General features: G+C 43.8%; 1 protein-coding gene across 28 annotated transcripts in view; it reads left to right on the forward strand.

Moving 5' to 3' along the window:
- The window catches only part of CELF2 (CUGBP Elav-like family member 2), a 559297-nt gene that overhangs the window by 195582 nt on the left and 337568 nt on the right, over positions 1-26147 (forward strand). For 2 of the 28 annotated variants that reach the window (XM_081879925.1, XM_081879930.1), the window contains exon 1: positions 13038-13375. The exons of 22 other annotated variants lie outside the window; for them this stretch is intronic. In XM_081879925.1, the coding sequence (XP_081736051.1) occupies positions 13302-13375 (74 nt within the window). In that variant the 5' untranslated portion in view covers positions 13038-13301. Of the gene's footprint in view, positions 1-13028; positions 13376-14864; positions 14989-26147 lie in introns of those variants that run through there. 4 more of the 28 variants (XM_081879936.1, XM_081879927.1, XM_081879929.1 and 1 more) reach the window with 4 other exon arrangements.

Below are 26147 nucleotides of genomic sequence, written 5' to 3' on the forward strand. Positions count from 1 at the left end.
ATGCAATTTCAATCAGCATCTGAAACAGGTTGTCTAGGCCAGGGGGTTCTTAAACTGTATTACCGTGCCTGTCTGTAAGCAGGATAGGGAGAGTTAAGCAAGGCAGGTGAATATACAATTGCCCTGTGGACAGCTCAGGGTTTATTGGCTTTAGTGATTGTTGAACTACACTTGACTCGATTCAGAATAGGCTTAGTATATTGGAGCTTTCTTAGTGTGCATTCAGGAAAAGGGGGTATCTGCTTTCTGAGAATCGTAGAATTAAGCAGTAGGAAGGGACCCAAAAGGTCAACTAGCCGCAAACCATGTCATTCAGAGAGTTCCTTCCCAGTTGCACATGTCCTGATAGTGTTTTGCACACTATCTTATTGCTCATTGAGAACTGTAGTTCGGCCTAACTTGACCTGCACCTACCCATAGAACTAACTGCAGCAGAGAGCTGCCTGGTAATATAACTCCCACCCCCCCAACCCCACCCCCCACAACTTATGCTTATCTGGAAACAGGAGAGGCTTTTAGATACAGATGGGGCACAGCAAGCACATGTTTGCCAACCCAATCAAAATAATTAATTGATCCGAAAAGAGAAGAGAAATAGACTGCTTAGTCAATATGCTCCCCCCCCCCCGCCCAGTTCATTGTAGACAATGAACTGTCCGAGGTTTAAATTAAGGAATGTCTGATTATGCACTTCAAACCACAGGTTTTAGAAACAGGGCACTGTCGGAAGTGCCGGGGGCACCACACAGCCCCCAGATCGAGACAAATCTCTCCAGGCGTCTTCCTCTGGAATGCAGCACGGGATGGTCATAACTCTTCAATCCCATTGCACAGCAGCGACACATATCCGAAAATATGTGCACACTCAAAACAGCAGAGTAAAGCTGGAAGGTGAGGCTATGAGGTGTGGCATTTAAGTAATTTATTAAGCAATATATACAGGAAGAAGAAGAAGAAGAAGAAGAAGAAGAAGAAGAAGAAGAAGAGGAGGAGGAGGAGGAGGAGGAGGAGGAGGAGGAGTTTGGATTTGATATCCCACTTTATCACTACCCTAAGGTGTCTCAATCTCCTTTCCCTTCCTCCCCCACAACAAACACTCTGTGAGGTGAGTGAGGCTGAGAGACTCCAGAGAAGTGTGACTGGCCAAAGGTCACCCAGCAGCTGCATGTGGAGGAGCGGGGAAGCAAACCCGGTTCACCAGATTATGAGTCTACCGCTCTTAACCACTACACCACACTGGCTCTTAACCACTACACCACACTGGCTCTCAAAGCAATCATGGTGTCCTCTCACATCTTCTCCAAGAGAGAGAGAGAGAAGTACAAAAGTACAACACAACGGAAGAGATAGGACTGGCTTCCGTTTCCCACACTTGCCGAGCATGGAATGTAAACACAGACATGTGATGTAACAATCACACACATCCAGCAATGGAAGTGAATGAAAATACTGACGCACTTGATTTTGTTATGCAGATTAGCATTGTTGGCATCCATTTGTCTCAAGAGGCAACCTTCCCCCCCCTCTCCCCTATGCTATTATATATTGTATATTTTTCTTTGTTATAAGTCACTTGGAGACCTTTGGGTGATAGCAGCTTGTAACATTCTGAATGCTGGGGGGGGGGCAGGTGGAGTTGCCAGGGAACACTTGGATGAACAGTACATGAAGTGAATTAGTTTCTTCTGGGGGAAAAAAAACAACAGACATGAAATGGAATTAGTTCAACTTTTAGACACTCTGAGCCCGTATTTTGAACTGGTTCGTTTTAAAAACTAACTTTCGAAGCTCTGATAAACACACAGAAAAGGGTCTTCTCTGTGGTTGACATTTCCAGAGACAAGAAAATTCCTGGGAGGGGCCTCTGAGGAAGATCCCACCTTGTAGGCTGGTTCGTGTGGGCGATGGTGGTCATTCAGATGCTTCAAGAGGCCTGAGCAACATCACCATAAATGGATCTTCATGCTCTTCTGAGCAATGCCATTCTCCTTTTGCTTTCAAACTGAGCCCTGCTGTATTTTCCCAGGTCTGCCCCTCCCTCTTTTGCAATGGCGCAAGCAGGCGTGTTCTGAGGAGTGTACCACACTGTTAATTGTGTGTGTGTTTTTAAAAGCAATAACCTGTGCACTTGTAATGCTTTCACTATGACCTACTTACATACTACTTCACCCTCCTTGTAGTATGATTAAAAGCTCCTTTGAATCCACTATTCCCTCAAGGGATTTGAGGCTAGAATTTAACAAACTGCTCAGAAGGCTTAAGCCAGTAAGAGGGCTTCCCTTACAGCTTCTCCCGGTAATTTTCAGATGTAATTAAAGAGAAAATAAATATTTCAAGATGCCGTACATTTGAAACAAAACAATGCAAAGCGTCTTTCCAGCATCTGCATCACATGGGGAAGAAGCAAAGGCACCAATCGTCGTCGGCTGATTTGCAACGGGATTCTCCCGCTACGTGTTTGTGGAGGGAGGGAGGTTTTCCCCTTCAGCCATGTTCACGTGCTTATTCCTACCCTAGTTGAGAAGGCCTTTGTTGGGCCCGGAAATGGCCTCTGGAAAACAAGGCCAGGCAGCTAGGCTTCTGACCTATTTCCTTGGGAGGAAAATGGACCAAAACGCCTCAGAATCATTTTTCCCTTCCCCCACCCCATTTCCTGGGGAAAGAGAGAGAGAAACAGAAAGGAAGGAAGGAAAATATGGAACTGAATGGAAAGATTGTAGAGGGTTAAAATGACACAATGCAGGCTTCTTATTTAAACGAATGTCTTCATTCCTTCGTCTCCATTGCACTCTTGTCTCCTTCAGCTGCTGAGTGCTAAAAGCTGCCCTTTCTGCAGTCACAAGATTTTTTTTTGATTTTTTTGAGGGGGAAAAATTGAATGTTAATCCTCCTCTACTCTAGGCTGGATTAACCACCGTGGAGGCCTCTGATCACAAATCAGGTGGCGGCGTCCATCTGGAGAAAGTTGTAATGACTTTTCCCTCCCCCTCCTGCTACATTCCCTTCCCCTCATGCTCCTGCAAAATTTGTTCCAAGATACTTTGGTGGGTGCGCTGAGATAAAGAAACCAAATGCCAAGAGATTAGTGTTAAAGGGTTTTTCTGGAATCTTCCATGACCACCCTTATGTGCCTTCAAACTATGCCTACTTACGAGGGTTTCCCCCCACCCACCCACATATTTTTTCATGTCATTAAAATAAACACACCAGGATCAGGCAGCAGGCAGCTTGTGCTTTCCTTGCACAATAAACCACGGTAGGCTTGGGAGTGCTCCTGGGCACCTATTGATTACTAAAGGTTTAAGTGTCTTCTGTGGCTTGGATTGCCTTCTGCTAGCATTGACTGGTTCACCCCCAGCTACATCTGTTCTTGGACACGGGCAGGCAGGCTTCGCAGTTCGTGCGCTGGTAACTTCAAGGCTGTATTGCGAGTCCTATTGAACATGGGGCTGCTAGACAAGATGCACCTTCATTCTGATCCAGCAAGGAGATGCTCTTGTGCTTTTTGAGTTCCTCGCCAACCATGGTTTATTGTGCACAAGCAGAACATGGGTTCAGTTGCTCCTCCTCGGGCATAGGTGGAAGAAACAAACCAAGAAGTGTCAGTGAAGCTGGGATGACGGCTTGCTAAACCTTGGGATGGGGAAGGAGATTTAAAGGTGAACCTACCTAATTTGCACTTCTTGAAAGCACCCATGGACCAAAACATAGCAATCCATTGTACTGTGCATTTCCCCAAATTTTGCAATGCAGTTCTCCACCCCGAGGAGTGTGTACAACAGTGCATACTGGAATGAAGTATGTATATTTTGTATGAAAATAGCATACAAAAATGCATTATACTAGGGGGAAATAGCTTTGCTGAAATGTTTAAATCAGGCACAATGGCATTCAGAAGTGTTCTGTCTTGAATTCCTCCCTTTGTCTCTAAGCAGCAGACTTGTGTGTCGTAAAGAAAGCAGCTTCTGAAACTCAGCTTGGTTTCAAAAGCGGCTTGCCACATAATTTGAGAATCAGAAGCCTCTTTGGTGTTTGGGTCTAGTTTCCCACTTCTCTGGATTACAAGATATAGTTACACTGACCATACCAGCTGCTGCTGTATATCTAATATGTGCCACTTGGTTTGCTGTAATATCTGTACTGAGGGTGTGGGGAGGAAACGGGGTGCAGTTGGAGGGTCAAACAGGGTTGTTGTTGTTGTTTAGCCGTTTAGTCATGTCTGACTCTTCGTGACCCCCTGAACCAGAGCATGCCAGGCACTCCTGTCTTCCACTGCCTCCCACAGTTTGGTCAGACTCATGCTGGTAGCTTCAAGAACACTGTCCAACCGTCTCATCCTCTGTCGTCCCCTTCTCCTTGTGCCCTCCATCTTTCCCAACATCAGGGTCTTTTCCAGGGAGTCTTCTCTTCTCATGAGGTAGCCAAGTATTGGAGCCTCAGCTTCAGGATCTGTCCTTCCAGTGAGCACTCAGGGCTGATTTCCTTCAGAATGGATAGGTTTGATCTTCTTGCAGTCCATGGGACTCTCAAGAGTCTCCTCCAGCACCATAATTCAAAAGCATCAATTCTTTGGCGATCAGCCTTCTTTATGGTCCAGCCCTCACTTCCATACATCACTACTGGGAAAACCATGGCCTTAACTATACGGACCTTTGTTGGCAAGGTGATGTCTCTGCTTTTTAAGATGCTGTCTAGGTTTGTCATTGCTTTTCTCCCAAGAAGCAGGCGTCTTTTAATTTCGTGACTGCTGTCACCATCTGCAGTGATCATGGAGCCCAAGAAAGTAAAATCTCAAACAGGGTAGCAAGATGCAAAAGGAGGACAGGACAGCACCTTCCATAGTTGTGAAGAAGATGGCAGTTCAGCTGGTGTAGTTGGTCAGCACTGACTGCCAGAGGTTCTCCCAGTGTTCAGACAGGAATCTGGAGTTGGAACGGATTGAGCTTGGGATCTTGTGTGTACAAAACATGCCCTCTACTGCTCTGCAGACATAGGAATCAACCCAGTAGTCCATCTAGCTCAGGGGTCAGCAAACTTTTTCAGCAGGGGGCCGGTCCACTGTCCCTCAGACCTTTTGGGGGGCGGACTATATTTTTGGGGGGAGGGGTGAATGAATTCCTATGCCCCACAAATAACCCAGAGATGCATTTATATAAAAGCACACAGTCTACTCATGTAAAAACACACTGATTCCCGGACTGTCGGCAGGCCAGATTTAGAAGGCGATTGGGCCAGATCCGACCCCTGGACCTTAGTTTGCCTACCCATGACCTTGCTCCTACAGACATGGGCAGTTGCCTTCCATGGTTTCCACTCAGCAGTATTTTTGCCATTTTTAAAAATGAGGTTACTGCTGTTTTATTCAATTTCTGCTGATTGATCTTCATGATTGCATGTGCTGTGTGTGTAATACATTCTTTATTTGATTTCTAAGCCGCTTTTGCAGGCGTTTTGCAGTAAGCAAAAGGGAAGGAGATTCTAAGCAAATAGAAATCCAGTAACGAGATTCTCGAGGGAACAGCTCGTTCTGCAATCTCCTCTCCCCCTCCAACTAAAAGGAACTGCTACTCTATTCACATAAAATAGAACAAAAGTAGACCTAATCACATCTGACAAATGTTGGAGGGCATGCACTGGGTTTAATGCAGCTGTATTGCGGCATTTCCTCTAGGCATGGAAGGATAGTAGCTGCCTTGTTCTGGTACAAAATTGAGTGACCCTTTGTAGCATATGCTGGATTTTTCTTCACTAGGTTTTAACTTCATTTTATGCCCATACTGCATATGCTGGGTTAATTTAACACTTTTTGGGAACTAGATATACCATGGAGTGCTGAAAATATGCAGAAAGATAGCTTGATTGTTCGTTTTTTTTTTCATAACAAAAGGTGTATTTGCCAAGAGAAAGAGAACTGTACGTTTTGGGTGAGCACACCAAGAATGCTTCATTTGAAAGAGGCACTGTGTATGAATTAGGATTCTTCATTCTTATATCTGTAAGAAGAAGTTATTCTAACAGCAGAGCCCTATGTATGTTTACCTGGAAGAGTAGAATTGTAGAGTTGGAAGGGACCCTGAGGGTCATCTAGTCCAAGCCACTGAAATGCATGAATCTCAACTAAAGCATCCTTGGCAGAACCAGGTGAACCAGGTGGCCTTCCAGTCTCTGCTTAAATGCCGCCAACGAAGGAGAGTCTACCACCTCTTGTTGGAGTCCGTTCCACTGTTGAACATTTCTTGCTGCCCAAAAGTTCCTCCTGATGTGTTGTCAGAATCTCCATTCTTGTCACTTGAAGTCATTGGTTTGGGTCCTATAACAAGTGTGCACCATCTTCCACGTGACAGCCCCTTAGATGTTTTAAGATGGTCCTCTTAGTCTCTTATCTAGGCTAAACATACCCAACTCCCTCCGGTTCCTCATAAGTCTTCATTTCCAGACCCTGGATCATCTTGATCGCCCTCCTCTGCACATGTTTCAGATTATCAGTTTCCCTTCTTAGAATGAGGTGCCCAGAACTGGACACAGTACTTCCAGCTGTGGTCTGACCAAGGCAAAATAGAGTGCTGCTAAATTAGCCACTGGATTCAGTGAGGTTTACTCCCTTGTAAGTCTGCATAGGCTAGGACATCAGTCCTAACCACACTCAACTTTCGATGGCAGTAAGACCCATTGAACCAGGTGGTGCTTGCTCCTGAGAAAATATGCATGAGATTGTGTTGAAAGAATATTAGTCATAAAGACGTAAGACCAAGGAAACGACTTCCTTGCAGACTTATAAATCATGGGTGCAGAATCTTTTGATGTTGTTGGACTACAACTCCCATCAACCCTCTGACCATTGGTCATGCTGGCTGCGGCTGATGGGAGTGGGACTTCAACAACTGTTAGATCAGGCATAGGCAAACTCAGCCCTCCATATGTTTTGGGACTACAACTCCCATCATCCCTGACCACTGGTCCTGTTAGCTAGGGATGATGGGAGTTGTAGTCCCAAAACATCTGGAGGGCCTAGTTTGCCTGTGCCTGTGTTAGATAGACACAGGTTCCTCACCTTCTCTAAAATAATGTGAAACGTGAAATGAATAAGCTGGGGCAATACACAATTGGCTGTTCCTCCATATAAATATCTGTAAAGGTAAAGGGACCCCTGACCGTTCGGTCCAGTCGTGACCGACTCTGGGGTTGTGGCGCTCATCTCGCTTTATTGGCCGAGGGAGCCGGCGTACAGCTTCCGGGTCATGTGGTCAGTATGACTAAGCCACTTCTGGCGAACCAGAGCAGCACACGGAAATGCCATTTACCTTCCCGCCAGAGTGGTACCTGTTTATCTACTTGTACTTTGATGTGCTTTCGAACTGCTAGGTTGGCAGGAGCAGGGACCGAGCAATGGGAGCTCACCCCGTTGTGGAGATTTGAACCGCCAACCTTCTGATCGGCAAGTCCTAGGCTCTGTAGTTTAACCCACAGCGCTACCCATGTCCCTTAAATATCTGTAGCATATATGAAATTAACCTGGTGTTAGAGGAGAAGAGCTTAGACTTCTTCTTAGTCTGCTAGTTTTGTATATATAGGGATTTCCCCACAAAACAGTAACATGCTGATTGAGTAGCAGGGGGAGGACCTCATATTTAGGTAGGGCTAATGATGGGAAAGAAATTTGATTGTGTTTGCATTTAAAGACATGCTTACCTAATTAGACCTTTCTAAAACAATGTTCAAACTGAAGCACGGGTATCCTTCAAATGCCACATTTCTCTGAATTTTGCAATTCAGTTTTCCAGCCAATTAATGTGTACCAAAGGACATATACCAGGGCGCAATGTTCATAAAAATGCATATTTTACTCATGTGCTGTTGGATTTTCATGAGGACTGAAAATCAGACACTGATGTGGGGACATGGCGAACTGAACTTTAAGATAGGAAAAATGAGGAATGGAGAGAAACCAAAATTGGCAGGCTCGCCCATTCCCACTGGTCAGAACCCACATACGAATGTGCATAGAAATCTGTTGTATATTGTGTGTATATCTGATGGATCTTTTTGATAAACCTTTTTGTTTCTCAATTCATAAGGCAAGCAAGCGAGCATTGCTACAAGCATGTGACCGCCACAGCAATTTCAGGCTGGGGTATAGAAGGTCCTTTCCCCCAGGAAATGATGCATAAATATGACTGTAGGAAAAATCTGAAATACGACCCTAGGACACTTCACATTTGGGAACCAGCATATGATGAGCGATGTTTGGGTACTGGTTGTTAACAAGGATAGTTTCCATCTCTTGCACTAGAGATTTGGATTCCACCTGACTACCGTGGGAAGACTGTGAGTTATGAGAGAGATCTGTAGCAGTTATCTCTCAATAGTGAAATGAAGTGGGTAACATGTATTGCGTGCATCAGCTTGTAGGAATATTTTTCACAGCCAACTAGGATGAATTAGCCTGTCTAGGTTGCCATATCAGCAACGACTAACCCTTGGAACGTTGCAGGCTTGCTTAGGCAGCTGAGTCAAAACATTGGTCTGTTAGCTTAGCATTGTCTACACTGACTTGCAGGTTCCAGACAGGGGTTCCTGTCAGCTCTATGTGGAGATGCCCGGGATTGAACTGTTGGGATACTGCTGGGGAGATGGGGGCATCAGGCAGGCCCCCAGCTGTCTCCAGCCACCATTCAACAGCTGGTCTGCTTTGGAACAACATCAATTAGTGACATGAGCCTCAGATACATTTAGAGACCCGTGCTCGCTCTGTCAGCAGAGTGTGTAAATCTTCTCATAGCAGAAGAGGCGGACAGAGAAATGTGCAAGCAGTATATACAGCATTTTATTCAGCGTAGTTCAGGAAAATATGTCTGCTTCCCTTTGTGTCCAGCAAAACAGCAGTATAGCAAAAGCAACATACAGCGGAAGTTCCCAGCAGACTGTGCTGGAAGTAAACAGGCATGTGATACACAACAGTCATGCCTGACCCTTTTAAGGTGGAATGGAACTATAGCCTAACATGAACCTGGGACCTTTTGCATGCAAGGCAGATTCTCTAACGTTGCTACCCATGGGCGGAGGAAGGGGGGTGCGGTGGGTGTGGGTCATCCTGGGTATCACTGCTTAGGGGGGTGCCAAAATTCCGGGCGGCAGTTACCGTGAGGCCTGCAGCACATCCAAGCCATGTGTCTCTCCTGGTAGAGAGACAGTGGTTTGAGCACGCATAGGCTCCGCGCTGCCCAAACGGTCCGCCCACTGCCTCCCCCCCCCCCCAGCTGTAGGGCAGCTGAGTGGGAGGAGGCAGGCAGACTCCAGAGGCCCTGCAGTGCGCCCCACCCCTATGGAGGGTTCGTCCCGCCCCTGGGCGCCCAAGCAGCTTCCACAGCCACTGCTGATACCCTTGGCAGTTCCTTCCCTTACCCCCTCCCCACATTGCTGTTTTTCACACTGACAAAATTCATATTGTAAGTTCCTTGGAGCAAGCTGTCTTTCGTTCCTACAATATTCTGTGGAGCTGCAGGTTCTTTGGTGCAACGTGGATAAACTAAACAGGGCGAAGTAGCTCACATTTTAACTTTTGATAGGAGCAGCATGGATCTTATCACTGCTTAGTTCCCACTGCACTGCACATATTTAGAAGAGGGTGAAAGAGAGGCAAATAGAAACAAACCAAGAATTCTGGAGTTGGAAAGGATCTTGGGAGGTGACCTGGATCTAGGCTTCCCAAACTGGGATCCACCATGGACCACCAGTGGTCTGAGAGCTTCCTTCAGGGGCTCTGCGGCATGCCTGTATTAAATATTCACATTGATTGTAACTGTATTTTTTTATTGCTTCTGTCATTTAAAATGCAAGTTGTAATGCAATAAAATGGAATGTGAGAAATTAGAGAAGCAATAAACATGCAGTTGAATATCTCGCAGCATTGTTCACAGCACAACTACTGTAGCAGGCAGGAAAATCATTATGTGGTCTGCCAGTACCATCAGTAATGTTCAAGTGTTTCATTGGGAGGGAAATTGGGGGACCTTACTGTTGCAACTAGAGTATCCTTGGCAGATGGCTGTGTCTAGCCTGTAGTGAAGGACTGGCCGCCCACCTCCGGAGGCAGTCTCTGTTCCTCTCTCTGCCCAACAGCTCTTGCTGTTAGGAATTTTCTCCCCGTGTTTAGCTGAAATCTGCTTCTTTGCCATTTCTAACCATTGCTTCTAGCCCTGCCTTCTGGAGCAACAGAGAACAAGCCTCTTCCAACATCTGTGTTGCTCCATCTTCAGCCATTGCTAAAGCTGATATTTTGAAGACTGTATAGTTGCACTAAGAGGTCAACATATATTTAATTAGTTCTGAGTTGACCTATGGTGTACATACCCACATATGTATTACAAGTGTCACATAACATCCATTTGGCATTTGTGAGGAACTTATCTCTTGGTGTGCCAGCTCCTCAACTGTGGAACTCCCTGCCCATTGACTTTAGGCAGACACCTACACTGCATTTTTTTCAACACCCACCAAAAACTTATCTCCTTGGGCAGCCCACCCAGACATGTAAAGCAGATGTGTGTTTTTAATATGTTCTTTCCTCTTACTGTATAGAACTCTAGATGTCAATCTTACTCATTCTGCTTTTTCATAAACTTGTTTTTAACGTTGATTTTATTAATAATTTTAATGTATATTTTATACCACTTAGAGCAGGGGGCGGCAAGGTTTACCTCTCCTGGGCTGGTTCACTCCTGGGCAGAGATCCCTTTGTGGGCTGGATTGCGCAGGTGCGTAAAAGCGCCTGCGATTTCCTGCGTCTGCATCTGCGCAGACACAATTTTCATTTTCTGCGCATGCGCAGATGCAATTTCCGGTGCTGTGGAAGCGAGTCCCTGCACCACGCTGGTTTAGCGCAGCACGCAGGGACTTGCCAAGTGGGCGGCTCAGTTCAGGGGCAGCTCGTGGGCCGGTTAAACGACCCACGGGCCTTGGGTTGCCTACCCCTGGCTTAGAGGTTTCATTTACAGTTAAGCGGCATACAAGTTTTGAAAAATAAAATTTGTGTGTGTGTTTGCACGTGGGTATATAAATATATTCTAATATATTTTACGGGCTCTGCTAAAACGACTGACCTAGTTTTGTATCTTGCTCCTTTCAGCAACTAATACTCATGCAGACACTTGTATTTTTCGGAGCCGCTCAGTCCCTTTTGTTCCCCTCACTTCTTCTGTGTTCCTTTCTGCTCTGCCTCCTCCTTTGCTTTCACTGTCCTCGGCCTCATTTGCCCTCACTGCTATTCAATTGGATTGGCTGCGGCGATCCTCGTGACTTTTTATTTAGGCATCCGCGATGATATCACACCTGATGCTGATCTGTCACATCAAAACAAATGGGTGCCAAACGGCATAGAAATAACCAGAACGTTTGGCAAGTCATTCCCCTCCCCCCGATAATTGTATTCAGCCATGTTAAGATGCCAATATAGAAATTGGAGAATATTCTGTGGAAAATCTAATACATAATGTATAGATCTGTTTGCTGGGGCAGAGTAATGCAGTGATGCCGATATTGTCTTTTGATTTAGCTTGAATTCCTACGGTTCTAGATAGCGCTATTATTATTTTTAAATGTTAAAGATCTGTGCTGCAATATGTTGAACTAATAAAAAGGAAGGAAATAGTGGATGAGATCCAGCATCTCACCAAGAGCCCCTTCTTTTTCTCACCCCCTCCAGCTCCCCATTCTCCCTCGGTCTCTCCCAGAGCAGATTTTGGGGGCACATGGGTTTCGGAGGGGAGGGGAAGGAAAAGAAGTCCTTTTTGCACAAGTGGATCGGTTGTGCAAACAGAATGTCGTAATTGGATATTTCCCAGCAGTAAGAAATTGCTCCTTCTGAAGTTTTTGCATAGCCTCATGATCAGTTTCAAGTCTTTTGAACAGAGCACTGAGGTCCCTGAATCAATGTACAGTTGTTTGATGAAAATGAGAAGTGTGCTTTTTATTGCATAAAGTTAGTTCTGCTGAACTCATGTGAATGAGGGTGACATCTGCCTTGAAACATTTACTGCCTTATTGTAAAAGTGCCTCATTTGTTATAGTGACTGGTGTAGGACTACTTCATACTTCAAATTCCTAGGGGATTGGTATCAGTTCCTCAATCGGCATTTTAGCCCATTGGACACAGAGCCATAAATACATAAAATATGAGAGGCTCTTTATTTTCTCTTTCTCTCTCTTTTCCACATAGTCCTGACTGCTTTGTTTTCATAGTGCAAGTTTCCCCCCACCCATAAGATGATTTCTTCCCCTTCTCCCCATAACCCCATCTGGATTCATTATGGATGTTGTAAAATAAATATTCTCAGATATCAGAAAGGGCTTTATTCTAAAAGGTTTATGAGAGTTCCTGAGAATATCAGAGCCATCGGGCGATTAATCACCTTTCCATGTTTGCGTTTTTATTATCTATCCATCTCTCTATAATCTATGTATCTGTCTATTTGTCTATCGATCTCCTTGGATAAAGAAGCAAGGAGCCAAACACTTTAGCCCATTCAGCCCCCAAAGCTAATTTTATGAATTTGTTAACAGATTGTTTCTTCGCCCTGCATAGATGAGGGTTATTTTAAATGCAATTTGCTTCTGCTTTGCAGAGTGCAGAGAAACCAATAGAAGTTGGATGAGGCCCAAATAAACAGACCATGGGTTCAACAGGGGGATATTTTTTTGTGGCGGTTCTTGTTTTGTAAACCCTTCTAAAACTCTTTTTATCGTCGCCACAACAAGCAGTTTAGCAGGATCCTGAGTGAGTTAAACAAAAGCGGTTTGGAAATCCAGAAACTGATTCCTTATGCGTTTGAGAGAGGCTGGCCCTCTGGCTGCCTTTTCTCTCCCCCACCCTACCCCACCCCCAAAAAGAAAACCTCCTTTAAAACAAACCACGCCTGTCCACAATTTCGAGCGTGCATCGTCCAGCTCTTTGCCGAGGCTCTCTGCCCGGGTTTGCAGGGGTTAAATTCTAGCTGCAGTGGGGAAGTGGCTCCGCCCCCCGTTTTCAGCACCTGGCGCTCTATAGACAGTTGCCTCAGCAGTAGATTTCAGAGGGGATTGGAGGAAAACAAGAGGGGGAGAGAATGTGACAACTGCCGACTCTGACTGCTGCCTTCGGGAGGCCTCCTGCACCTGTCCTTGCCTGTCTCTTGGCCAGTGCAGTTGTTGAATCAGACAAGCAAGAGGAACATTCTTATTTGCCAGACCAGAACGGTGTGCATAGGAGGAAAGGGAAGAGGAAGAAGAAGAAGAAGAAGAAAAAGAAGAAGGAGAAGAAGAAGAAGATGACTTCTTCATTCAAGCTGGATTTTCTACCGGAGATGATGGTCGATAGCCGCTTGCTAGTTTCCGACAGAATGTAAGTACCGACTCAGCTGCCCGGCAGCATCCGAACCTCAGACCGAGCCAGTTCCCGAGATTCTAGATGGTTGTATTTTGTGTGCTTTTTTTCCCCTGGAGGGTTTTGATGGTATAAACAAAAGCCCTGGATTTCTCCCTCCCTTTCTCTTTCTCTCTCTCTCTCTCTGAGGCTACCGACTTGCTGCTAGAAGTGTCTGTGTAGCAGAGTAAGGATTTATTTCCTCTCTCTCGTCACTTGAAAATTCTTTTGTGGTCTCTAATGTATGTGTGTGTGTGTGTGTGTGTGCGTTTTCTTGCACTCACCCCCCCACACCCCCTCCGTTGTGTTTGATCTGCAACATTCTCTATCAGGGAAACTGGGGGGCAGCTAATGGTAGCTCTAGAGCAGGGACCCGATAAGTATGATTTATATTCTGTTTATTTAATGTGGGGAAATGCAGTGCCGAGCCTTGCAGGGTTTTGTTTTATTTTATTTTTAAGAAAGGCACACTCTTCACATCCAGTGGAAATTCCTATACAGATATTTTGCCTCCTGCTTAGAAATCTCAACTTGTTCAGGGGGGGTAAGGCGCAACCTGCTCAGATTAAGAAAGAAAATGCACTTAAAAATAAATTAGCCACAGATGCAGACTGTTTGGATATGTGGGAAAATGTGGTCAGTTTTTGTGACAGAGCACGAAGGAAATTAAAACGGACAATTTTGCCCGTGTTGGTGGATGCATGGTAAATTTAGTGTTAATTATTAGGAAGATTATTCTTGTATACAGGGATGGAAAGGCTAGAGAGATTGATTGGGCAATGTGCATGCTAGATTTTCATGAAGGGAAACAGATTTGGTTAATTTTCAGCCTTGCCACTTGATCTTTAAAGTTCCAGTTGCCCTATCATTGCCTGACATCAGGAAAGGAAAAGAAAGTGTATTTTGGGTTCTCTAGGAAAGAAAGGCAAAAATTCAACATAGTAAATCTGGACCCTAACGTAACATCATTCCTGGAAAACAAAATTAATCCCATCTGAAATAAGAATGATAGGAGCACGCCGAACTTTGCAAACAAGAATATGACCATGCTGGATTTATATACTGAAAAGGGAGGAAATGAGATTGCAGCACTGGCTACGTGGTACGTCTCTTTAGTGGAAAGTGTGCGCAAGGTAGAAGTTTGAATAAAACTTTGTACATGGTCTTCAAAACTATCATTTTTTTTAAAAAAAAAGAAAAAGGAATGGAAATCCACTTCCTTCCCATATAGTCTGGTGCCGGCCATATTATGAATTCATTCAAAGTTGTTGCACCTAATTCCGCCCCACCCACCTCCCCGGTAATTTTTCTCTTGGGGCTGTAGATTTCTTAGCCAATGGACCGTTTGAGACGAACTATTCATGAAATAGCCATCTGTTTCAGCTGCTGAGGATTAATGCGTTGCCGAGGTGGGGGTGTCATATTTAGTATGAGTGAGGCTCTCTGTCATATGCATTGTGCATAATACACATGCGTCGTTGATGCCTTCCACAGTCCAGTTTCGGATAATCCTAAATTTAGAACATGGTGTCTGTTGTTGGGAATGGTGAGTTTCCAAAATCGACCATTTCGCTTGACTCGGAGCCTCAATGGTGTGTGTTACAGTTGCTTGTTTTGTTTTGTTGCTGTTATGTTATGCATCCTTCGCCCAAGAGAGTGCCAAGTTGACGCTCTCAAATAGTTTTTGAGAAGATCTGTCAATGCACAAATGTCCGCTTGTGTTCCTCTCAGCTTTATACATTCTTACTGCTGCCCCTCCAAATCAGTCAGAAAAGATATTGCTGATAACCATCTTGGAACACCAGGGTTCTATTACCTGAATCTGGTGGTGTTTTGGCTGTCACTTAAGTTTATGGAAATACTTCCTCAACTCACCCATTGAAGGATGAGAATCGTGTAAAATTGTTCCTTCAGAATCTTGCCTTCTGGAGTTGTGGGGCGAGGGGAAGCCCATAATTCTCCTTTTTTTTAAAAAAGTACTATGCCTCTGTTTGAAAACGATGCAGAATTATATTTTAAAAGGCTTTGATAAATAGCTTTGCATTCACTCTGGGTTTCCCCCCTCCCCTCCATTAAAGAACACGAGCTGTATCAGCAGTAACTCTTGTATACAGTCTGCCTTAGCAATCGTGTTATGAGATCTCATCACAATGCAGAAATGTAACTTAGTGGATGGTCCAAGCAGCTATAAAGATTGATGTTTTCCAGGGATTGCACATGTCCTGTCTGCACAATTAATAAAGAATAGTTTGCTGGCTTCAGCTGGGGCTGGAGGAAGACTAGTAAGGGGTGTCCAGTCTTTAAATAAGGATATATGACCTTGCACTTTCTCGAGAGCGGAAAACAATTGCATCATTACAGTCTCTCTCTCTCTCCCACCCCCTGCCAAAGATGCGACTGGTTCGGTTTGTGTATAATTCTCTTTGGGGAGCCTTTGGATTCATCAGCACTGATGAATGAACGGTTGTACAGCTTGATTGCCCATGAAGAGCCGTTTGTCATACAAGCAGGTTGCCCTTTTAGGCCGCCCATCCCAGATGCCCGAAGCGACACCACAAGCCTGGGAACCCGTTTAATCTTTCTCTCATTGCCTGTTGGGTGAGCGGCTCAAAAGTTTCGGCAAAGGGCACAATCCACAAGGAAGTTCTCTCCCTTCAAATCCCTACTGAAATGAATGGGAACGAGCCCGATAGCATGGTCAGTGGGTTGTTGCCCAACCCTTAATTTTATATCCTAGGTGAGAACAACCAGTGCTGTCTTTAGCAAGGATTAATTGATGTAGATGGAAAAGGGTTGTCAGTTTTTTGTCTTTCCTAAACGGTTAGAAAATGTCATTTTCTTTATTTTTTTGAAGGTTCTTTTGTTTGCCTAGGGAAGAACGACTATCATAAGATATTCCAATGTTCATGAAAGCTACTGCATATAATTTTGGCTCTGCGTAATCTTTAAACATTGCCGGTTTGAAATACATATTATAGTTTTCAACTCTTTTAAGCTTTATTTACGACTCCAATAATCAACAAGAAAGCAGTGGCTATCCTCCCTCCCAAAACACACACACACACACACACACACACACACACACATTTGTGGATTGGTTTCTTATTACTCTTAAGATAATAACATTTGAATTGGGTGCTATACCAAATGCATGGTGCGTATTACTTTAATAGGCTAAGCTGACACTGAAAGTGTAAGTATTCAGTCACTTGTACTGATGTAGATACCGCCACAGCCTGGGCAAGATGAGTAGGGCAAGAAAGTCCTGTAGTACTTCCTTCTGGAATTCCATAATAAAAAAAATTGCCATTAAACAATACCCATGGAGGGTAGCTGCTGGTGATCCCAGCTGATATTAAGAGGTGGCGTAGATGGTTCATTTCCTTGTTGTGCCCTTTGCGGACTTCGTCTGGCTCTATTTTTCAGTCGCATAAAATGTGATGCATTGCCTTATCTCCCCGTGGCAGTTGTCAATGGTGTAGAAGAACCAAGAAGCTAAGTCCAGAGGGTGGTACATTGAGGTATTAGCCAGGGCACCACAACAGGCAACAGCACACACACACTCACCATTCTGCTTTCACATGAGCACCTACAAAGCTCAGAGAACTTTCTGTTTACCTTTCCCAGGCTAAGATATTCCATTGGGTGCACTTTGGCTGAGGGGTGTCTCAAATGTTGTGGCTGCCCTACCTGCTGCTGGGCCAGGAGTATATCACAGCTAATAAAACTGCCTGTCTTTACCTTTGATAGCATAGTAGTTCCTAAGACCACACACTTATCAGCTTGGTCTCCATCGCTGTCTTTGGATTGTTATACCATTGTAAGCAAACCAAGCTTCATCATCAAATCGCTCTGTGCTTACTCACTCCAATCTAAGACCATGTGACCTCCTGCCTTTTGGAGGAATGGAGGAAGAATGTCCTTGATCACAAAGGTCTTAGTAGCTTCCTCCTGTAAGTGGAGCAAACCTTAATTCTTTCAGGGAACATCGTGTGTTCTCTGGACCTCTTGATAGCAAATCTCTGGATCAGAGTGAGCATGGTTTATAAGAGCCACCCCAAAATGTATGGTACAGCATCCCTCGTGTACCATAAAACATCGTTTTCTGTATTGAAATATCTTAGTCCTGAGCACTAGGTAGAAAGCTAACCCTTACTACAATACTAAGGAAATGTTTGGACTGCTCAAGAGATGAAGTAATTCAAGAGAACATAATGGTATTTTGCAAAAAAAATAAAATAAAATAATTGGGATGCTTGTGTTTTTCCCAGTAGCAGACACTAATAAAGACATCTCACGTCACTGAAATCAACGGGGAGAACAATGCTGGGTGGCTTTCACTCACCTAGTGATTTTGCAGAAGGGCTACTCATTAAGTTCAGTGGAGGCCAGAAGTCCCTATAAACATTCCTTTGCACGCATGGATCTGTTGTTCCTGTTCAAATGAACAGTGCATTATGGGTTCCAGAGAGTCCTGTATCTGCATTGGAGTTCACCTACAGGTTTGGCTTAGAGTGATTATCGATTATATTAATATGAGCACGGTTGTTCATTTTGGACACTGTGCTCTTACATCTTGATGCGGCAGTCTATCAACTCTGCTTATCACTTTGGATTCCATTGCGCTCCCTTTTTTTGCCTACTCACTGAGTAGATCTGAGTGCCACAGACACCAACTAAATTTGAGTTTTATGTTTTAATGACTCAAGAATATAATCACGTGCAACTGATTGGGTGCCACAGAAAAGTGCCATGAGTTATCCATTAAAATTAGTCTTTGAATTATCTCCCTCATCTCTGAGATGAGTCAAATTTTCTCACATGTATGCCAATGTGTTAATTATGTGGTGGTTGATGATATATTTGAAGAGCTGGTGTATTTTTCTTTTAAGATATTCAGTGTACTAAAGAATTTAATCTATACAGGGTTTCATTGTCTGTGTAGCGCCCTTTCTGAGGGGGGCACAGAGTCTGGTAGAAATTCAGCCGGGGAGGCACCCATGTTTTTTCGATTGCCTCACAAGAGAAAATGCTCAACTGCATTGAAAAATATTAAATCACAAAATATGCATTATAAAAAGACCTGGAAACCTCCCCCCAAAAGAGAGAGAGAGAGAGAGAGTGCTCAGCACCTATTGCCAGTGAGAAACTGTGTACCTTGTTATCAGCTGTTGTTTGATGCTGTTTCCTTATCATATGTTTGTATTTTGGCAGACAGTTCTAGCATTGATCCGGCTGGCTGTATCATTTTAAATTGTTCCACGTTGATAGTTCATTGTAAGTTGCTCTGTTCCGATTCCTTTGGCAGCCATTGATGAAAAGCCTAAGGAAGGAGGAATAATAAAAAGAACCTTGAATGAAGATTAAAAGCTTCAAAACTGAATAAGGATTTTCAGTGATACACATGGTAAATTAAGCTGCGGGCAGGGGGATCCAATATATTCGCCTTCCCTTCTCATCTTTACAGCTATTGTTAGATAGTATAAAGTCCATGATCTTATTTTTACTTTGTACAATGCCTAGATTTTAAAGTATTATTATTATTATTATTATTATTAGCATTAGCATTGTGTAAACCAAAAACAAATTGAATCAATTGCGGGGTTCTAATCCGATTGAAAAGAACACCCCACTCCAAATGTGAATGTGTGAGATAAAATGAAGATGGTGCTTATTCAACATGCAGGAGATGTATTTTTTAAAGTTTATTAATAATAGTGATATCACACTGCTTTTTCAACATACTAGTTTCTCTCTATCAGATGTGATATATCTTCCTTTAATCTCACACATTTTCATTGTTCGCTTATTTGTTTCTTGTCACCCAAACTAAAACCCAGTGACTAATATGATTTATTTATTTTGCTTCCATTAGAGAGAGAAAAGACATTCTCCTAAACATTTCAAAATGGGTTTCGGTGTATTTTAATTGTCTTAGTATTTTTTAGTAATTTTGGCTAAGGCAATCAAGTTTCATAATTAATCCCACATGTTCTTTAAATAATAGCAACAACAGCAACTCGGAAATTGTGTATGAATGGCAGAGTGGGAGAATTCAGGCAATTTAAAAATTAATGGAACGTAAAGAAATGTTTATCATCAAGAAATGGCCCACTAGAGATTGGGAGAAGTCATTGATGCCCCACAGAATATGCATATCACACAAGCGCCTTAGATCCAAGCTGGGGAGGGATTGCTTCCTTCGATTTTTTTAGCCCGACTAATTCCTTTCCTTGTGGTGCTGTTTTGGGATTGAATCACTTATTGTTGCAAAAAACATAACCATCTCTTCTGACATGGTTATGTGTGTTTGGTGGCAGGAGGTTTTGGGGAAAGAGCGAAGTCCAGATTTTGCAGGGAGAGAATTAGCTCTTGGGGAAGAAGAAAGGAGAGGCAACTCACTGGGGGGGGGGGGAGGAATGCCAACACGAGAGAATCTCTTTGGAAAATAAAAACTAATTGGAGCAATAAAAGTGATGCTCTAAAGTAATTCTGGAATAATTGTTCCTATTTAGAATCATCAGCCTTTAATTGCTTTGCCCACACTCCCAAGCTCAATTTTCGCATGTGAAGGGAGACCAAATAATTTCCTGCAAAAATATCTAACTTCTGATGTCAAATGCTCCCTTTCTCTTGGGAAGGCCCCCAGCTCAGTGGGTGCACACATACTGTATCCGAAAAACCTACAAAGTTTAATCCCTGGTCTTTCTAGATAGTGCTAAGAACCACCTTTTTCTGAAACCCTGGAGAACTGTTGCCAGTCATCGTAAGCAATAGTGGAGGCACATCTGTCTATTCCTGGTCTATGTTTACCCATAAGTCTGTTCCAACCCAGTTCCACGTTAATCTGAATCCCTTAAAATAAAAAAGGATGGAATTTCACATTTAAATTTGTTTTTAAATGCACGTCTCTAAACGTCCCTCCTGAGAGTATGAGGTTCTAAATGCATTTTCTCTCAAAACACACCTGTAAAAACATATTTTGAGATGTGCATTTCAGCTCAGAGCATTCCCAAAGTGCAAAGGCCGGTGGGTAACTTAAGTTCTGATCTGTCCGTTAGTCTGGTGTGTGTGTGTGTGTGCCAATCAAGGCAGTTTGTACTGGGATTTGCAAAGATCAAATCACTCAAGCGCCCTGAAAAGACAATACTGAGCTAGATGGATCCCAAGCTCTGGCTGCTCCAAGACGGCTTCCTGTTTTCCTACTCAAGATTTTAAGAATGTTCTCCAATGCTTTGATTAACTTTGGCTCTCTCCACCCATTCTGTATCTCCTGTGAATGGTGTTGACGGGTGTTCAGTGTGGTCCTCCGGTTGGCTTTACTGCTGCTAAGCCTAGACCTTTGTCCTTCTCTCATAGCTCACGTATGTCACTCTTCCTCTGGAGAATGCCGTTTTGACAATCAATTCCTCCTCACAATGCCAGCATATATCATAGAAATGTGCTTCTCCTTGGCAGCATATCTGTTTTCTTCACAGCTTGAGCCCCTTCAGATAATAACGTTGAAATTATAACAGAGGCAATATGATCGCCTGGCATTTAAAATGTCATTGGGAAGCAACTTTTGTTTTACGCTCAGCCTTAAACACACCGTATTCCAGCGAATGCCCAGGTGAGCCCGTTTTGCAGAGAGATTGCCTGCTATCCTTGCATGCCCATAACTAGCTGGATAGCAAGCCTGCTACGAATCTGGACCTGGTGACCTCATGGGAAGGTTGCAGCTCAGTGGTAGCGTTATCTTCTTTGTGTGCAGGATGTCACATGATCAATCCATGACAGCTCCAAATAGGGCTGAGAACGTCCTCTGTCTGAAACCCTGGAGGGTCGTTGCCAACCAGAGAAGACTGGCAGATGGATCGTGGTCTGACTCAGTATCAGACAGCTTCCTATGTTCCTAAATGTCAAGGGAAGGGAGTTCAGCCTTAGCTACAGGACCAAGCTGCAGTGGCAGCCTTTGTATTCACCAAGCTTCTCTACGAAGAACCAGAGTGGTAGAACTTCTGCTTTTCATACAGAAGGTCTCCATTTCAGTCATCAGCATCTCCAGGTAGGGCTGGGAATGTTCCCTGGCTGAAACCCTGGAGACGAGCTGTCAGTCAGTGTGGACAACACTAAACTAGCTGGATCAACAGGCAAATTCGGTATAAATCAGGTTCCTATCTGCCAATAGGTCATGCCTGCTGTTTTCCTTGCCCCTCCAATCTCCACCTAACAGAAAGCCATGTCTTGGACAGATGAAGGGATCTCCTGTTGCTGTATCTGAGCATTGTTTCATCTTGTTTTGCATATTCTTAATTGCCATTGGCAGTTCTCTGAAAGCTTTGCAGGTTCATGGAAGCATTCCCTCTATTGAAAACGCTGAGCAAGTCTGTTAATCCATGAGCTTCATTTATACATTGGAATGGGCCACAAGCACCTAGACTGGGTGATGCTCAAGGCTGGGCCACCTGTGTATTCTTAAAGTGATAATGCCAGGTAATGGCTACTACTGCTGAAACATCTCATGGCTGGGTAGTGAGAGGAAGTTGACCTCTGGTGTTTCAAACAATGTCCCATTTTTTCAGCAAAAACACCAATGGCTCACTAGACTTGCAGTTGAAGAGTCAGCCAATGGCTAAAGCGTTGTGTCTGCATTCCAGAATTTTTTGTAATCAATTCTTGGATAATGTATGTGAAGTATTTGAAATATAGGGGGGATTCTACATGGAGATTTGGTGGTTAATAATAATCATTAGCACAACTATGTTTGCTTGGAGGTACGTTTTCGAAAACATGTTACAGTGGCGCTTAGGAACCCTGCCATATTATTAAAGATGGATGGATTTGTTAGTTTCAGGTCTCTCATTTTTCTACATTTCTGCATCAGTTTGCTTGCAAAAGGAAAAAGAAAAAAATCTTACAAAAATGCATCATTGTTTTAGTGTACGTTTCTACCTTTGTGTGTAAGTTTGCCTAATTGAAACAATTTTGCAAGCAGTTTTCCCTAATATGCATTCTGTATGTTATCCTCACTAATATTGGCATTTTTGCACACCCATTCCCCAATGCACCCATTTCTATACAATTTTTGGGGGAGGTGGGGAGCTGCATTACAAAATTCGTAGATGCGTGAATTTCAAATGATAGCTGCTTTTCGGCATTCGAATTATTTCAGGAAGTGCGAATCCTGTTCACATAATGTGAACCGAACCTAGTTTCCTCCCCGTCCTTTTACATACTCTTCAGCCCTTGTGCTTAGCTGACGCCTGATTCTCTACGAACTTAACAGATGAGAAGGATTCTGTGTATCTGTGCATCAGACATTACCCTTGCAGCTGCCATTTTACCATAATTGCCTGGGGAGCTTTCCACTTGTGCCGGTTGAGCATGACTCACGATGTCAGTGGTAAGCCTGCCATTTGTCAATTAATTGATATTAAAAAGGCTCCGTCATTTAACCCGCTGACAGCATTTCAAAGGATGAGAGCTCAACACGTGCCCTGACGCTGCATTAATAGCAGCAGTCTATCTTTAGTTGGCATGCATTAGTTGCCAGCATCCAAAGAGACCGCAGATCAATTTTTGCTCAAGCTCGTCCATCCACTGAGAAGTTTCATTGTTATACCAAAATACTAATACATCCTTTTAGGCTGTTTTCCACGCAGCAGCTGGATGGATCTGCCCTTTCTATCCCAGCTCTACATGGAGGGATGAAACTGTACGTGTGTTGTGTGTGGCAATATATCTTGGTAACTGCCTTGGGTATTTTTATTGAAATATAAGAGAGAAATAATTTAATTAGTATTTTATCTATTGTGTGTGTACGTACATCCATCGAATCTTCAGACAGGATACCCTGATGGGTCTCTGTGTCTCCAATTCAGGCATAGGAACACAGAACCACAAGAAGTCAGACCACTGGCCCATCTAACTCAGTGCTGTCTACACTGACTGCCAGCAGCTCTCCAGAATTTCAAGTAGGGTTCTTCCCTAGCCATGACTGGGACCATTTACATGCAAGGCAGATCTTATACCACTGAGATACGGCCTTCCCCCGGAAAGACATGCTCACAGGTTTCAAGCTTGCCAGAACCACATTTTTGTTTGTTATTAGACCACAAGGTCCACCAACCAGAGTCAGGTACAGAGCAGGGGCTCCAGCTGCAAAATAGTGGCCCAAGGGATGGAGTCAATTGCTTGTTCCACACCAAAAGCCACAAATGAGATGGTGCGCCATATATAAACCTACACCTGAGTTACTACAAATTACGTACAGATCCTTAGAGGCTTTTAAACTATATATATTAAGCAGCTTGCAATGCTTTTAAATAATAACATGAGACTCTTAGCAGCCTAATTTGGTTGTGAGTGGCAGATTACTTTTTGTTAAACAATTGGGAGTCCTTGCCGATCTACGGCGAATCATCTGGTGATCTTCTAGTAGATCCCAATATGTCTTTGCTCTGTGCTTGCTCTCGATTGTCTGATACATGGATCCAAAGCTTGATCATTTTAATGATACCAAACCTTGCTTGGGTTTCATTGATCTTTAATTATGTTGTAGGGAATCCGGGGGTTCCTTAACAAGTTTAGGGATTCCTCAGCATTAGGATTGGTGGACCAAGTTGGTGCTGAAGTATTGATTATTCTGCTGCTCATATGAATGTGCAGTGCTGAGGAGGACTCCCCAAAAACCTCTGCAACACCGAGAGCTTGCATGACAAATGTCTGAGAACTTTGTCAGCAGACACAGTTGATGCGGGAAAGGTCATCCGGAAGGCGGGAAGATTGAAAACTCGCTGGATTTAGTCACTGTGCATTCCTCAAAAGAGAAATTTGTTCACTCTCTCACACACACTCTGTTTACTTCCTTGGAGGGAAATGTGCCATTCCTTGGCCAACAAGCAGTTTTGAAATGCTTCCCAAAGAGGACGATGGCCTTTTCTCCCTATCCAGTTATTCCCTTTCCAAGCAGGCACAAAACCAATCAGTGAGATTACTTGACCAGACTATTCACTTCCCTCATCAACTTCCGCCCTCACTGATGTGTGGTCCGGCGGCGCTGAGACAGTGTGGCCTAGTTCCAGACAAGTGCTCTTAATTTGCCTGAAATGGGCTCAGGTAATTGAGAGTTATTAACTTGTGGCAAAGGTTGAACGATGTTTGAAAATCTGCAAAACCGAGCCATTCTCCTAATGCTTCTCGGAACAGGCAACTGCCTATGTCTGGCTGGCTGATTGCCTCCAGGTCTTTATGGGCAATGGAACAGATTCGATGGCAGTCAGTCAGTGACCCTTAGTCCGACCACAAGTAGGGAATTGCCCTGTGATAGATTTGCAACCTCACTTTCAGTCACTGATCAGCAGTGGGGAAGATCTTGTAGGTTTGTGTATGTGGTTCAAATATATTCCCCTATGAGATGGTAGATTAGGGCTGTGTACACACTAGTTAGGTAAAGGTAAAGGAAAAGGGACCCCTGTCCATTAGGTCCAGTCGTGGCCGAATCTGGGGTTGCGGCGCTCATCTCGCTTTATTGGCCGAGGGAGCTGGCATACAGTTTCCAGGTCATGTGGACAGCATGACTAAGCTGCTTCTGGCGAACCAGAGCAGCGCACGAAAACGCCATTTACCTTCCCGCCGGAGCGGTACCTATTTATCTACTTGCACTTTGATGTGCTTTCAAACTGCTAGGTTGGCAGGGGCAGGGACCGAGCAATGGGAGCTCACCCCATCGCGGGGATTCGAACCGCCAACCTTCTGATCAGCAAGCCCTAGGCTCTATGGTTTAACCCACAGCGCCACCTGCGTCCTGTACACACTAGTTAGTACCACAAAAAAATGTAGTTTTTCTCAGTCCAGAATCATTCATGCTTGTCATGCAGTTTTCAATCTTTTCTGATTCTTGGTCTTGCCATCCACAAGGCTTGGTGTAGATATACATTTGAAAAACCTCTCCTTGATAAGGTTAGCCACACCTTCTCTATCCTATATATGCCCCAGGTGAACGAAGAAGGAAGTGGTGATTGCAATTCTTGGTATATGCCCAGCTGGAATTTGTTGGATACTCCAGGTTTTGGATACACCTGTAGTGCTGAGACGACCTTCACCTGTTTTCATCTGTTTGCAAATGGATGCACTGTAGGGTAATGTAGGCTCAACCTGCAGTGAGCTTGCATTTTTGGAATGAATCCAGTTTCTCGAGAGCTGATTTTCAGGAGCAAACTAATTGCAATAGATTTAGTTTGTGCACGGGCTATGTAGAAAAAAAAGAAGACTTGAAATAGCATTGCTGGGTATATTCAGTGGAGACAGCCAAGGATTGTTATATAAACTAATACAATACAATATAATATAATGACATGTGAACATCATATAAACATTTAATTGGACCCCTATTATTGGCAGCAAGAATATTGATCACTAGAAATGGGACAGACGCAAAGGGTTTAAATGAACAAAAAACTGTATAATGTAATTTGGGACATAGCACTTTCTGAAAAACTGACACAAACACTCGAGTAGATGGGTGGGTGGGGAAATGAGTGACTTCTGTGGTGGACTGGTGTCCATTCATCCAGCACACTAACATTCTACAGGACAAACTGTAGCTGTTGAATTCCATAATATATGGTTGTGTTACCTTTTTCCTTCATATCGATTATATATATGTATGTATGTATGTATATTGTGCAGTAGCACCTTAGAGACCAACTATGTTTATTCTTGTTATAAGCTTTTGTGTGCATGCACACTTCTTCAGATACCTTCATAT

The sequence above is a fragment of the Podarcis erhardii genome, assembly GCF_964252035.2.
Source record: "Podarcis erhardii genome assembly, chromosome: 10".
Lineage (NCBI taxonomy): Eukaryota > Metazoa > Chordata > Lepidosauria > Squamata > Lacertidae > Podarcis > Podarcis erhardii.